This window comes from Megascapheus bottae, chromosome 16 (genome assembly GCF_031878675.1).
Source record: "Megascapheus bottae isolate mThoBot1 chromosome 16, mThoBot2.hap1, whole genome shotgun sequence".
In the NCBI taxonomy this organism is placed as follows: Eukaryota; Metazoa; Chordata; class Mammalia; order Rodentia; family Geomyidae; genus Megascapheus; species Megascapheus bottae.
In genome coordinates, this window is record NC_143524.1 from 19,657,263 (window position 1) to 19,671,240 (window position 13,978).

Sequence of the window (13,978 nt, forward strand, 5' to 3'; positions counted from 1 at the left end):
CTAGCATTAAAAAGAATTCTAAAAGAAGGACTACAATCTGAAGAAAGCCATCAAAATCAAACACATCAGACAAAAATCACTAGATCACTTTCATAAACACAGGAAAAGGAAAGAAACAAAACACAGGAAATTGAGAAAATGGCAGGAAATACGACGCATATTTCTATAATAACCCTAAATATTAATGTATTCAATTCCCTAGTCAAAAGAAGAAGAATAGCAGATTGGATCAAAATCCAAGATCCATTCAATGTTTGCATTCTGTTTGGAGTTATTTTGGAATTGATTACAGCGTCCACTAAATATGATATATGGCTTTTAATATATTGCCTGTATGTCACATTTACTGAATAGATAAAAGATGTTAATCTTTGGTCTTGGATAAAAGAATTCAGAGACAGACAATTGCACAAATAATATGCCTTTAAATAAAAAGAACTACATGAATTATCTGCAATTCAGAAATAGAAATACCTTGTCTTTTAATAATTTTCAGAAATAGCTATTCCTTTTTATTAATATGTGGTTATATGATGAATGTTATATTCAAGGCCAACAAGCAAGGAGTATAAATCATACATACATCATTTCCACAAAGGGGAAGATTCATCCTTGTAGCCACATATGACACTATTTCCTTCCTTTGTTAATAGTGAATGATGCTTCATATACATTCATCTACTAAGGGTATCTTTACACTTTTAAAGGCAGTCAAGCTAACCTTGAATAGAAAATGGCCTGAGTTACACAGAAAGATCCTGCCTCAAAGAAAAAAGAAGGAAAGAAGGGAGGGGGAGGGAAGGGAGGAAGGAGGGAAGGGAAGAAGGAGGCTGGTTCACTGAACTAAAGTCATCTAGTTAAGGCAACTAGTTCACCTAGGAAGGAAGGCACCTGGTCAGTCTTGAAGGAGCAGATACAACCTCATTCCATTGTATCCTCCCAGATTCTCCAACATATTCATTCGCCAGCTGCAACCTTTAATTCCCATTAAAACAGTTCCCAAATCAAGAGCCTTGTAAGCTCAGGCAATTTGCATGAGAGGAAAAAACACACACACACACACACAAAAACTAGTAAACAAACACAAGGTGTTGGGGGGAGGGGGATGAACTCTGCCTATAATCACAGAAATGCAAATGACAGCATTTGAGAAGCCTATCACTCCAGGACTACTACATGTGCAAAAACGGAAAAGAAACAAAACACAGAACAGCAGTGAATGTCTATGCTATAACTGCAGACACAGGCGACGCAAGCAGCGGTATGAACTGAGAACTTTCCACACAGCTGCGTGGTGAAATGTGGCTGCAGCACAGGCGCTCCACTCTGCAGAATTTACCCTAAAGACATAATCGATGGAAAGAAATGATTCAGCTGACCCCCCACAACGATGCAATGGCATGGAAAACCACAGTAAAGCAACACAACGGTGTATAACACAGCAGAGGCCAATGTACATGTGTATGACAATTCATATAGCAAGAATCCTAAGGCAAGATGGCAGGTGCATTATAGTCAGGACCAGGCAAACATGTGTACCTACCCGTGCAAGAGCTGCAAGGTCAAGTGCAAATATTAACAGAGCTGCTGCGTTTGGAGGTGTGTGTGTGTGCTATGTCCTCCTTCCTGAGTTTGCCTCTGTGTGACTGCCGTGTTGTGCTGCAATGACTTTATAGAGCTGAGCAGCTCCTACCTTGAGAACTTTCACAGCTTTCCTCGTCACTGTTGTCTTGACAGTTATCCTGCCCATCACAGATGAAGCTCTTGTCGATGCACACGCCATTTCTGCAGTGGTAGCGAGCAGTGGAGCAGAGCAGGGGGTTGGATGCTGCCAAGAGAGAACAAAGCAGGTCACCCAATGTGTGTGTGGGGGGGCAGCGGGAGGGAGTAATATCAGCCAGACACTAGACCTAGAACCCATCAACTCAAGAGTTAGTCCTAGAGATGAACCAGGCAGTGACCTGGCTCAAATCTGTAATCCCAGTTCTTCAGGAGGCTGGTATCTGAGGATCAAAGTCAGCCCCTGCAGAAAAGTCCATGAGGTTGTTATCTACACTAAAGCAGCTAAAAGGCAGAAGTGAAGGTGTAGCTCCAGTGGTAGAGCACCAGACTTGAGTAACATAAGACAAGTAGAGGGTGTATGACCCTTCTATTCCCGTGGTCTTTACTCCCCAGTCATTGGTGTGTTCATTAGGGCAATGGGCAGTATCATCTGTTGAATCTAAGGCAGATTCATTCCTGGGCACTCAAGAGGGGAATGGCTGGTGCCAGAAGACACACAGTGAGAAAATTGAAGCTGGAAAGAATAACAGACTCAGGATCCGTGAACGTCTGGGAAGGAGTCATACCATCACTGTGAGAGCTTCAAGAGATCATTCTGCTTGCTTTGCTATCAACCAGCCCATTCCTCATGTCCTCCCTTGTCGGGGTTTTTAGTCCTTGGTCCCTCCTGACCCGCAGAAGGGATAGAGAGAACACACCCTGACCAGGACAAGCCAAGAAAGGAGAGGGACGACTGACCACCCGCACCCAGCCCTCCCTCGCCGGAGGACAATCAGACACATCAGGGAGACCCGTCAAGGCAGGAACTCATTTATTGAGGAAGTACATTCAGCTAATATATGGTGCAGGAGCCTATCAGCACAAAGGTGGGCAGGGTGGGGAGGTCCACGTGTTTACTCTCACTATAGGTCTCAACAGAGAGTGATAAAGCAATAACACATTCGTACCCAAAGGGAATCAAGTCTCAGCAGAAAGTGATTCACAATACTGACAATATAGCTCAAAGTTAAGCATGGCATTCATACATGAAGCTCATTTCTTTGTGTGGTTATCTTACTCAGTAATGCAGATTCATGGGCCAGCCTGACCCTGCACTTGGCTCCCAACATTCCCTGAAGCTAAACAAACAACTCTGTGAAGATTCGGGTCTTTGTGTTTCCTTTTCTGTATGTTTGATTGACATCACTAAAATTCCCAATGGCATGCCGGTGGCTCATGTCTATAATCGTAGCTTCTCAGAAGGCTGAGATCTTGGGGATCAAGATTTAGAGCCAGCCTGGGCAGAAAATCCCACAACTCTTATCTCCAATAAACTATTCAGAAAAGGCCAGAAGTGGCAGAGCACTAGACTTGAGCAAAAGAAGCTCAGGGACAGTGCCTATAAGCTGAGTTCGAGCTCCATCACTGGCAATAAAATGAAATAAAAATAAAATCCCAATGTCTCTCCGGCAGTAACATTTCAGGGAATGCTTCACTTGGATATCCCCACCACACACTCGCTCTCTCTGGCCCCCAAACACTTGGTTTTGTATCTTCCATATCCAGATTGACAGCTGCCCGGAAGGCACAGTGTACACTCTTGTAACACCTCAGATGGCTCCCTAGGAAGGTCTCCTCTCTCTGCTTCTCCTCTGTACCCCTATGGGCCTGAGACACCCCTAGGATTTGGATTCTGGTGGGACAGAATAACAGAGAAAGGATGATGAAGGGACACGCAACAATTCCAGAAGCAAGCCAGACCGAAAAGAGCTCCATGGTGTCTGTGTTCACACTTAGGAGGCGCCAGGAACTCTCTCCATCCTCACTTGCCCCAGTGTCTATTGATTCTCCATTTCTGTCAGCCTTGACCAGTTTGTATTCCAGCTCCCAAGGACACAGGAAACTAAAGAGGAGAGAGGAGGCTATTTGCCACCCCGCAGACCAACTGACAGCAGGAAAGAAAAGCTGGTATGGGAGGGAAACCAAAAAAGGTAAAACAATGCCCCCAAATTTGAAAAGCCTAGGATAGACCAGAAAGTTCCAAAAAGGTAAGAACAAGTCACAGGCAATCCTATATCAAAGCCCATTCCTAAGAATGACCCTGCTAACCAAAATATAAACGCAGATGAAGCCAAAATCCACACAGTTCAGAGATTGCTGTGGACACAATGCAAAGCCTCAGTGTTCAGTTCTAGGCAGACTTTGCTTATCCAGCATGTTGGATTTAGGATTCTTTATGTATGAGGGCCTCCACAGCTATTTACTAGGGTCTGTCCAACTACAAAGCCAGTCTGTGTATGAGACTTTGGCAGACCAGCGTGGAAGATTTGCGGGGAGACAGGCCTCAAGATCTGCCGTGACTGCTGTGGGCTGTGGGGCCAGGCCAAGGACCTACAAACAGAAAGTGTTCAACAACCAGCTCACAGACAGTTAGGGAGAGGCTATGTCTCAGTTACTTTTAGCAATACTGAATGTGCCCAAATGCTTATGTTTTCTTTGTCCTTGCTACGGCTCACTGATCTCTGCAAAATGTGTTCTTGTACTCCGTTAACTAGAGAGAGGAACAAGGCATAGCCTACATCTGCATTTCACTGGAGGCGGAGAAAACATGTCTAGAACATCAGTCTCAAAATCTCATCTGCAGATTGCAAAGCTCTTTGGAGTCATTACCATATGGAACACAGGGCTCTAACAGTCTATTTTCTAACCCTCAACACACACACACACACACACACACACACACAGGAACAAATTCCTCCCCACCAGACAGAGGGAGGCAAAAGTTCAGGAGCTGTTCAGTGGTTAGCTGAACTGCAGCCATCTGACCACATCTAACAGAGCAGACTGAGGAAGCTGCTCAAACAGAAAATGAGGCCGTCTTGTCTCCAGCAAGACTTCACCAGCGGCTCCATTAATCCATCTCAAGTCAGTGGACTCAGCCCCTTGCTCTCCTCCAAGGATGTTTGACAAAACACAAATGGGAAACTCCTGTACAGCCATAGCCACTGTTCACTTCCTAACCTTCTGGTACTCCTAGGGGAATCTCGGCTCTCTAATTTCCCTAAAAAGCCACGCAATTTGAAGAACTGAAGGTCTCTTGAGCCTCATTCTTTCCCAGGCCCCAGAATCCTGGGGTCCTCTAAGCATGTTCTGACTGTAAAACCCTAAACCTAGCCCTAACCCTATGCATCCCAGCCACAAATACTGTTCCCTCCATGGTGGCTTGGAAGGAACCATCATGTCCGAGCTCTCCCAGACACCACCCTTGTTTGATATATTCCTTTCCCCTCTCTCCCCTTTCGCTCCTCTCTCCACCTCCCCTTCCTTTTCCTCTCCTGTCACTTGCTCCTGGCTGGGTCTACCAAGGACCTAACGTATTATCATTGCCTTGCTACAATTCTCAGCACACAGTTTGCTTCAGTGACTTAAATTTCAGTTCTATCTAACCTTGAGAAAATTATTTCCCTTCCCTGAGCCTGAGTTTCCTCAGGCTCTGGTGGGGACAAACCAGTGCACATGCTATGAGATTCTGTGGAAAATAAATGAGGTAATGCATGTAAAGTACAGAAAACAGTGACTCTCTACTAGATGTTCAATACACAGGACTATAACTACCAATACTGGCAATATATTGAGTACAATGGCAAAGAGCGTGGATGCCAATGTTAAAAGGCCTGTGTGTACTAAACAGCAGAAGACTCTTCAACATGTTGCTTGTACCCCCAAAATAATGCCTTTCAACCTCCTTACCCTGGTGCTAACCTCTGGATTTCTCAATATATCTATGTATTATCCTTTCAAGAAGAGTTTGGAATCTAAGTTTACAGTGCTCCAATAAACTTTCCATATTGCCTTTCCTCAATATATCAGGAGGAAATGAAACTATCTACATAAGTGCAATCAGCTAGGAAAAGCATACAGAGCCAAACCCAGAAAGTGCTAAGAAGTTGTCAGCATGTAGTTCCCAGGCCCTCGCATTGCACATAGCTTCTCTTCCAGCCTTAATCTGGGTCCTCACCGTATTTTAAATGGCCCCCCACCTCCCTGTTTCTGGGGAATGACTCATTTCCCCAACCATTGCTCTGAGTAGCCCCTCGGGAGTGGCAGTTCTGTCAGCCCCGCATGGTGACACAGTTGGCTTTCGGGTGCTTCTGTCTTCCTGCCTCGAGCCTGAGCTCCAGGAAGCTAGGTGGCATCTAACCCATCCTTCATGCTCAGCAGCAAATTGCATGCTACTGGGCTTAGAGATGGTGGAAAAAGGATGCGTACCTGAAAGACACAGGAGCTGAGGTTAATGAGCCATGCAGGGTCTAAATCTGCTCCTTGGGCACACATCTGAAAACCCAGGAGGATAAAACGTGTGTACATGAAGAATATATCCCGACCACAGCAGGAAAGCAGGCATGCCCAAGGCTGTCTGTCTTCCTCACCTGGTCCTTTATTTGATTAGTTACTTGACTCAGTCCTCCAACAATCACTTATTGATTATTCCCTTTAACTAAATCACTTTGCTAAATACTGGGGTGGAAACAACCCATTCCTTATTCTGAAAGAGCTGACATTTTGGGGAGAGTCAACAGAGCCCTAAGATAAAGCACAAAAAGTCTTGCTGAGTACATGGGAAGGTGGAGCCTGATGACATTCTTGGCACCAGAATATAGCTGTGGGCACGTGAGACCATCTCCAGGCCGTCACAATGGAGTAGGTCGACAGGAAATCAATAGAAAGTGGTGCTAAGTGTTAGAGAGTGAAGCCAGGGACACGGTGTGCAGGGGAGGAGAGTACTTTGTCAGAGCAGTCCCCTACAAGAAAGTACCATTTGTGGAAGAAAGGCTAGGGTTGGGATAGAGCACACAGGAGGGTAGCCAGCCCAGCCCAGCCTCTGCAAGCCAAGAAGTCTTCCCACAGAAGCAGGTCAGGAAGACACTTGAAGGAGACTGGATGGCCTCATTTATGAGCACTTGGGGAAAGTTCTTCCCTACGACTCTCAGCACTTCCACATGGACAACCCAGCTCCTCCAGGTAGTCACTCATGCATGGACAGAGGACAGAAAACTATTGGGCTCCAATCTAGATGTGTGCAGGAGCATCAAAATATACCACCACATGACATCACTACTCTGAGCAAAAGCAGGCTCTCTGTGCTCAAGAAACAGGCAGGAATTTGTCACCCATGGAAGACACTATGAAACAGCATCAGTTTTCTATGGTGGTTAGGATGGTGTTGACTATGGAGGAGTCTAGTGTTCTAAGATGGTCATTATATGGTGTGGTTTCTGGTGGTTTTTATCACGGTCACTATGTGAGTTTGAAGTAGTGAGTATACAAATAGTCTAATAAGCACTCACTAACACTTGAGAAACAAGTGGGTATATGGGAATTCTCAGCCACAGCATCGAAGACAGAGTAAACTATCAATGGAAACTTGAAAATTGAAGTATGTAGGAACTGAGATGAAAACAAAACAAAAATGCAACACTACAAAAGCTAGAAAACAGACTGCAGGAAGAACAGTGAAGAAAAGTACTACGGAACTTGGTGACCGATTAATAGAAATTATCTAGATTTAACAATAAAAAGCAGAATAACTGATAAAAACTAAAGAGAGCCTCAGTGGTTTGTGGGACAGTAATAGAAGATCTAACATCTAGAACTGGAGGAATGGTTCAAATGGTAGACAACTAGCCATGAGTAAGAGTGAAGCAGGAATTCAAGCCCAGGGCCAGGAGTTTGGCCTAGTGGTTGAGTGCCTGCCTAGCATGCCCAAAGACCGGGGTTCAATTCATTGGTACCACATACACAGAAAAGGCCAGAAGTTGTGCTGTGGCTTAAGTGGTAGAGCTCTAGCTTTGAGAAAGCCCAAGGATAGTCCTCAGGCCCTGAGTTCAAGCCAGGACTGGCGAAAGAATGAAAGAGAGAGGGAGGGGAGGGGAGGGGAAGGGAAGGGAGGGGAGGGGAGGGGAGGGGAGGGGAGGGGAGGGGAGGGGAGGGAAGGGAAGGGAGGAAGGAAGGAAGGAAGGAAGGAAGGAAGGAAGGAAGGAAGGAAGGAAGGAAGGAAGGAAGGAAGGGAAAAGAATGGAAAGAAAAAAAATTCAAGCCCAAGTTTGAACACACACACACACACACACATACACACACACACACACACACACACACACACACACACACACACACACGGCACTCAAAAAGATCTGATGCTGCTCCTGTCTCAAAACCCTAAAAGAAAGATGAAAGATAACTATTCTCAGAAAATGTTCAAGACAATAGCAGCCATTCAAGCCTGTAATTTTAGCTGCTTGGGAAGTAGAGATCTGAAAGTTACTTTTCAAGGCCAGTCCAGGCAAATAAAAAAGTTTGAAAGAGTCCATCTCAACCAATGACTAGATGTGGTACATGTTCCTATTATCCCAGCTATGGTGAAGCACAATATCTTGGCATCTTGGCACATGCCTGTCATCCTTAGTGTTTTAAGGTAACACAAGTAGGAGGATGGCAGCCCAGGTCAGCCTGAGTACAAAGGACCTTCCTGGGAAAATAATCAGTGTATAAAGGGGACAGAGGTGTGGCTCAAGGGCTAGAACCACCTGCTGTATAACAACCACCACAGGAAGGAAGGAAGGAAGGAAGGAAGGAAGGAAGGAAGGAAGGAAGGAAGGAAGGAAGGAAGGAAGGAGAGAGAGGGGGAGAGGGAGAGAGGGGAGGGGAGGAGGAGCAGGGGGAAGAGGAATAGGAAGGGAAGGATGAAAGATGAGGGGAGGGGAGGAAAGAACGAGAGGGGGATGGGAAGTTTAGAGGGCAGATGAGAAGGAGGGAAATTGGTAAGAGATCAAGGAAGGGAGGTAAGAGAGAGAGGGAGGGAAGAAAGGAGGACAGCTAAAGATGTGTTAAGTATGGCAAAACACCAAAATGTTCTCTGAATAGATCAGATGATCCTAAACAGGTTAAACTCATAGAACTCTACACTCAGACCCCAACACCATGATCTACATGCTGAAAACAAGGCCAAGGCATGGGGAGGGAGTAAATCTCCAAAGCAGCTATAGAAAAAATGATGCATAATGTATAGGGGGAGAGAATGGAATGACTGAAGTTTTCTCCAGGAAGAAGAGAAGTCAGAGGAAGTGGCATACCAAAAGCACTTAGAGAAAAGAGTTGTCAGCCCAGAATTCTCCACCCTATAAGCATAGTCTTCAGGAATGACAAGGGAGTCCCAGATGAATGAAAATGGAGAGGAGTCATGGCCAAAAGACCCTGCTTAAAAAAGACCCTTTTAAAAAAGACTTGCTGTTTCTCCAAGAAAATGAGACCAGAGCAGGCTCAGAAGCTCCGGAAGGAGGCAAGCAACCAAAACGTCACTGTCCGGAGGGATACAATGTTCTGCTCCTCTCGATTTGAACACTCTAGGCAAAATTTAAGTGCTGTCTCTATGGGGTAAGGGAGCTAATGAATATAAATGGGCTCTGAGAATAACATAGAGACCCACGGAGCAGGTTGTCTCCACTCCCCTTGCAGTGGCTCTGTATCGATCCAGAGCTGTCTGTGAAAGATCGACTTGGTGGTTCAAGAGTTTCCAGCCCCATCCATCATCAGAAAGCCCCGTCATTAATTTTTCACCTGTGGGTTTTCACAGCCACCATGATCATTACCTACATCCATTCTTCATTAGGGCTTAAGAAATGGACTCTAATTCTATTACTCTTGCACTGGCTGATAGTCTTTCAAAAGGAAAAAGAAAAAATAAACAACTTTCTTAAGTCAGGTATCTGATTCCTCTACAGTATAAGGCACATAAAAAAGAAGGACTCAATGTTGACCTTGCTACTACTTACCAGTCTTCAAAATACTGAGTTAAAATACTATTTATTTATTTATCAGTCATGGAACTTGAACTCAGGCACTGAGCTCTTTGGCTCAAAGCTAGTGCTTTCCCCCTTTGAGCCACAGCTCCACTTCCAGTTTTCTGGTGGTTAACTGGATTATCTCCAGTTCAAGGCTGGCTTTGAATCTTGATCTTCAGATCTCAGCCTCCTGAGTAGCTAGCACCCAGCTTGGAACAGTATTTTCAAATAGATGTGAAAAAACATTGGCTTAATTCTCACTGGCAACATTTGGAATATTAATAATGTACTCTCTTAACGATCTAAGACCCATATCTAACCATGTAAATCTCACAGTCTTTGATTATGGAGCAAAAGGATGGCATACTCAATTTGAATGTGTATATTATAGTATGTCACACTTGCTTTTTGTTGGGACTGAATTGCGTTTGTGTATGTGTGTGTGTGTGTGTGTGTGTGTGTGTGTGTGTGTGTTTACAGTTACATGTGTATTCTGGCATATGGTCTTAAAGCTCTGAACCCATCAAAACCTTACAAAAACATAAGCATATGAAACAAATGTGTACATTTACTCACAGGCAATGATTACTAGAAAGTCTCAGGTACTGTAACATTTAAGAGGAAGACAAGGACTAAGAAGAGTACAGACTGACCAGCAGAAACAGTTATGGTGTAATTTGCTAGGAAAGCTAGAACCATATTAGCATTGGGGAAAAGACATCTGAAGGTCCCTGAGGCTATCATGTGTTAGCAGTACTACCAAGGAAGGAACTACATGTTTTCAGCACAAGGAGGAGTCAACAATGGGGCTAATGGGGTACATTCAATGCGAGAAGTCTGTCTGTATATACTGACGCTATGGAATATCATATGGCAGGCAAAAAGAAATCAACTGGCCACAGCCAAAGAGAAATCCTAGGATCTGTACTACTTAAGAATTTTATTTTGTAAAAACATATTCTTTGTATATATCTAACTCGAACCATTTTTTCAAAGCATTTAAAATAATTCTATAATTCTAGCTACTGAGGAGGCTGAGATCTGAGGATTTCATTTTGAATCCAACCCAGGCAGAAAAATCCATGAGACTTTTATCTCCAATCCAAGTCAGAAGTAGAACTGTGGTTCAAGTAAAAGGACTCTACCACTAGGGGACAGCACCTAAGTCCTGAGTTCATAAGCCTCAGAATTGGCATGAAGGAAAAGGAGGAAGAGGAAGAGGAGAACGGAGGAGGAGAGAGGGCAATCACATAAATATGCAGTATTTGGCCACAATCAGATGACCCTGGGAATGGCTTTGTTTCTCATGGGCAGCCTGCGCCTGGGTGAAGGAGCTTCCATGTCTTCACTAGATGCTCCTGTGGCTCAGTGGGGATGATAAACCTGTGTTTGCAGAGCTCCAGCTAGAAATCAGGAGGCCCTGCACAACTCATAAAGTTCCATAAACAACAGCTGGATGTTACAGATTTATACCTCGGGGAAGTAAAGAGTGGGGATTGGGTGACAGCAGAGAACTCCCAGTGTCTGGCTGTGAGGAGCACAGAGAGGAGAGTGGCCAGCAAGGACCGGTGAGCCTGCCCACTTATCCCCCAGAACTTACTGCAGTTCTCTTCATCACTGCCATCGGGGCAGTCCTCGAACCCATTGCACCGGAAGCGGCCGATGATACAGTGGATGCCACTGGCACAGGGGAAGAAGGTCGGGCCACACTTGGACTTAGCTTTGGCTGCAGGAAGAGGAAAAAAACAACAGTAAGACACAGGGCAGTGGTGCTTTCAGACCATGACCTCCTACCTACATGCACATGTTATGGGTTCCGTTTGCCTCAAAGCCCCTGGGGGAGGCTCCCCACCAATTGCCAGCTTGCATCCCTATGTAGCATGCTCTAGGAAGGGAATGGCAGTGCTGTAGCTTCCAAAGCCCACAGAAATTCAGACAGGACCAAGCAGGAGTCTGATCAAAGGCACGAAGTGGTAGAGGGGACAGTGATGGACAATGGATGGGGTTCGCTTTGCTAGGTGCTGAAGAACCAATCAGAACACATCCCCTGGGTGTCAAAGCAATGGCAGTTGAACTCAGCAGCAAGTGCTCACTGTAGCAAGGTGGTGAGCCAGGAGTTCTGCATGGATTACCTCATTTAATCCACCCAGCAGCCACCCAATGGAGAAGTGTGTGGAAAAGCTCAATGCAATACTCTCTAGATTGCTCTTTACCAAGGCCCACTTGGCAGGGTGGGAATATGGATTTGGGGAGGGTCCCGACTACTTGCATTAGTAAAGTGGCCTACTGTAGGTCCAAACTGTCAAGCTACACCATGTTTACACTGAACACCTGCCTTTCTTCTAAGGAGTTAGGGGCCATGCCAGCAGAGGATACCATGTGACCAGCCTTGGCTACAAAGTCTGAATGCCAAGTCTCCAGCAAGAGTCCTTGTTAGACATTCACACTGGCAGGTACAACCAGCTGCAGGGCAATGAATGCATCCCACATGGCCCTGGTTGGAGAAGACACGTTCATGACATCTACCTTGAACTTTTGTGGGTTCTGCTTTGTAGTTTTCACCACTGTAAGCCATGGTCCTGAAGACAACTAAACTGCCTAGAAAATGCTAGGAGGACTGACACAGTGGGACATGGGTCTTGCCCCCCCACCTCATGGATGCTCTTTGAGGATAATATGATTGGCCTCAAGTTAGATTTCTGAGATATCTGAGTATAGCTTCACCAACACCTTGAACTAGATGTATGAATGTCAACAGATGCCCTGAACAGAGCTGTACGCACGGACCTTACCTATAGAGGTCTGCCCCCCTGCTCATTCCTCTCCCCTGTTCTGCTTCTGGCACCCCCTTCTTTCTTTCTGCTCCTTGTCTACCCATCCCTGAATTACCCAGCATTTCCAGTATTTTTTCTGGTCCCCGTGTTTCTTGTGCACAGACAAGCCAGTACACATGTATCGTCTTCCATCCCTGCCTCCTCCCGTGTAAATGCAGAATCCTGCAGATATTTCTTGGATCTGGCTTCCTTTGCTTACCCATGGCCCTTGGGACTTCATGTCCATTCACAGAGAACTCCCACAATGAGCTTTCTTTTTAAACATTGATGATCAGAGAAAAAAAAAAGTTTCTAATAGATAAAGGACCAGTTGTAAAGCTTTAAAAGTATAGTGACAGTGGTGAGGATGAACAGCATTTAATTAATTAAGTGCCCTGTGAAGTTGACCTCCTATTTGCTGAGGAAGAAGACCTCGGTAATATGTAGAAATTTTCCCAGAGCCATTAAAGGGCACCGGAATCCAAACCCTTACCCTGAATGTAGCTCTGTTTGCTCAGAGGCTAGAAGCAATGATTCCCCCATGCTAATACACACACATCGCACCAAGAGCTTGGTTTCCAAATACCATTGCCCAGGAGAGGTGACCAGGTACCTCGAAGAAGCGGCCTATTCCATTGGACATATATAAGATGACCCTGCAATATGGCTGGGGTTTTTTTGTTTGTTTGTTTTGGGGGTTTTTTGTTGTTTTTTTTTTTGTTGTTTTTTTTTTGGCCAGGTCAGGGGAATCCACTGGAAGGAGGTCCCAAATTTCCAAAGCCAGAATAATTTGGGCAACAAAATAAGTTATAGGTTTAGATTATAATCCTCAGGATAAAAATAAGTATCTTTGATATAAAAAAATTGTTGAAGCAGGGCACGGTGGCCTATACCTGTAATCCTAGCTACTCAGGAGGCTGAGACCTGAGGATCAAGGTTCAAAGCCGGCCCAGGCACAAAAGGGACTCTTACTCTCCAATTAACCTCTAGAAAATGGGAAGTGGGGCTTAAGAGTAGGGCAGTAACCTAGGGCTGAAGAGCTCAGGGACAATGCGCAGGCCCAGGAGTAGGGTGGCAGCCTTGAGCTGAAGAGCTCAGGTACAGTCCCCAGCTGAGTTCAAGCCCCATGACCCGCTCCTCCCCCCAAAATCATTGAACAAATCAGTGAGTGGTAGGGGTGAACTAGTTCTTTGAATTCCCATTAGTAAATGTACAAGATAGGTGAAAAATAGAAAAAGGTCACCACTTTGGAAACAGTGGTAATAGCTGCTACATGGGCAAGATCCAGAGGACGTTAAAGTTAGGAGATAAAATTTGGAGGATTAGCATGCATGAGGCCTTGAGTTTGCTCCTTAGCACCACAAGCACAAGCAAATGAATGAAGATTTGGCCTTTAGTCACATACCAGTGGCTTATGCCTGAGATCTTAGCCCTCAGGAGACCTGATGACTGCAGTTTGAAACCAACCCAGACAAGAAAGTCAGTGCAACTCTTACCTCTAATTATCCACCCAAAAGCCAGATGTGGAGCTGTGGCACAAGTGGCAGAACACTAGCTTTGAGCAAA

General features: G+C 45.2%; 1 protein-coding gene across 1 annotated transcript in view; it reads right to left on the reverse strand.

Moving 5' to 3' along the window:
- The window catches only part of Ldlrad3 (low density lipoprotein receptor class A domain containing 3), a 219,594-nt gene that overhangs the window by 107,757 nt on the left and 97,859 nt on the right, over positions 1-13,978 (reverse strand). The window contains exons 3-4 of the mRNA XM_090347878.1: positions 11,200-11,325; positions 1,694-1,828 (exon numbers count right to left, since the gene is read on the reverse strand). Coding sequence (XP_090204004.1) covers positions 1,694-1,828; positions 11,200-11,325 — 261 coding nt within the window. The remainder of the gene's footprint in view (positions 1-1,693; positions 1,829-11,199; positions 11,326-13,978) is intronic.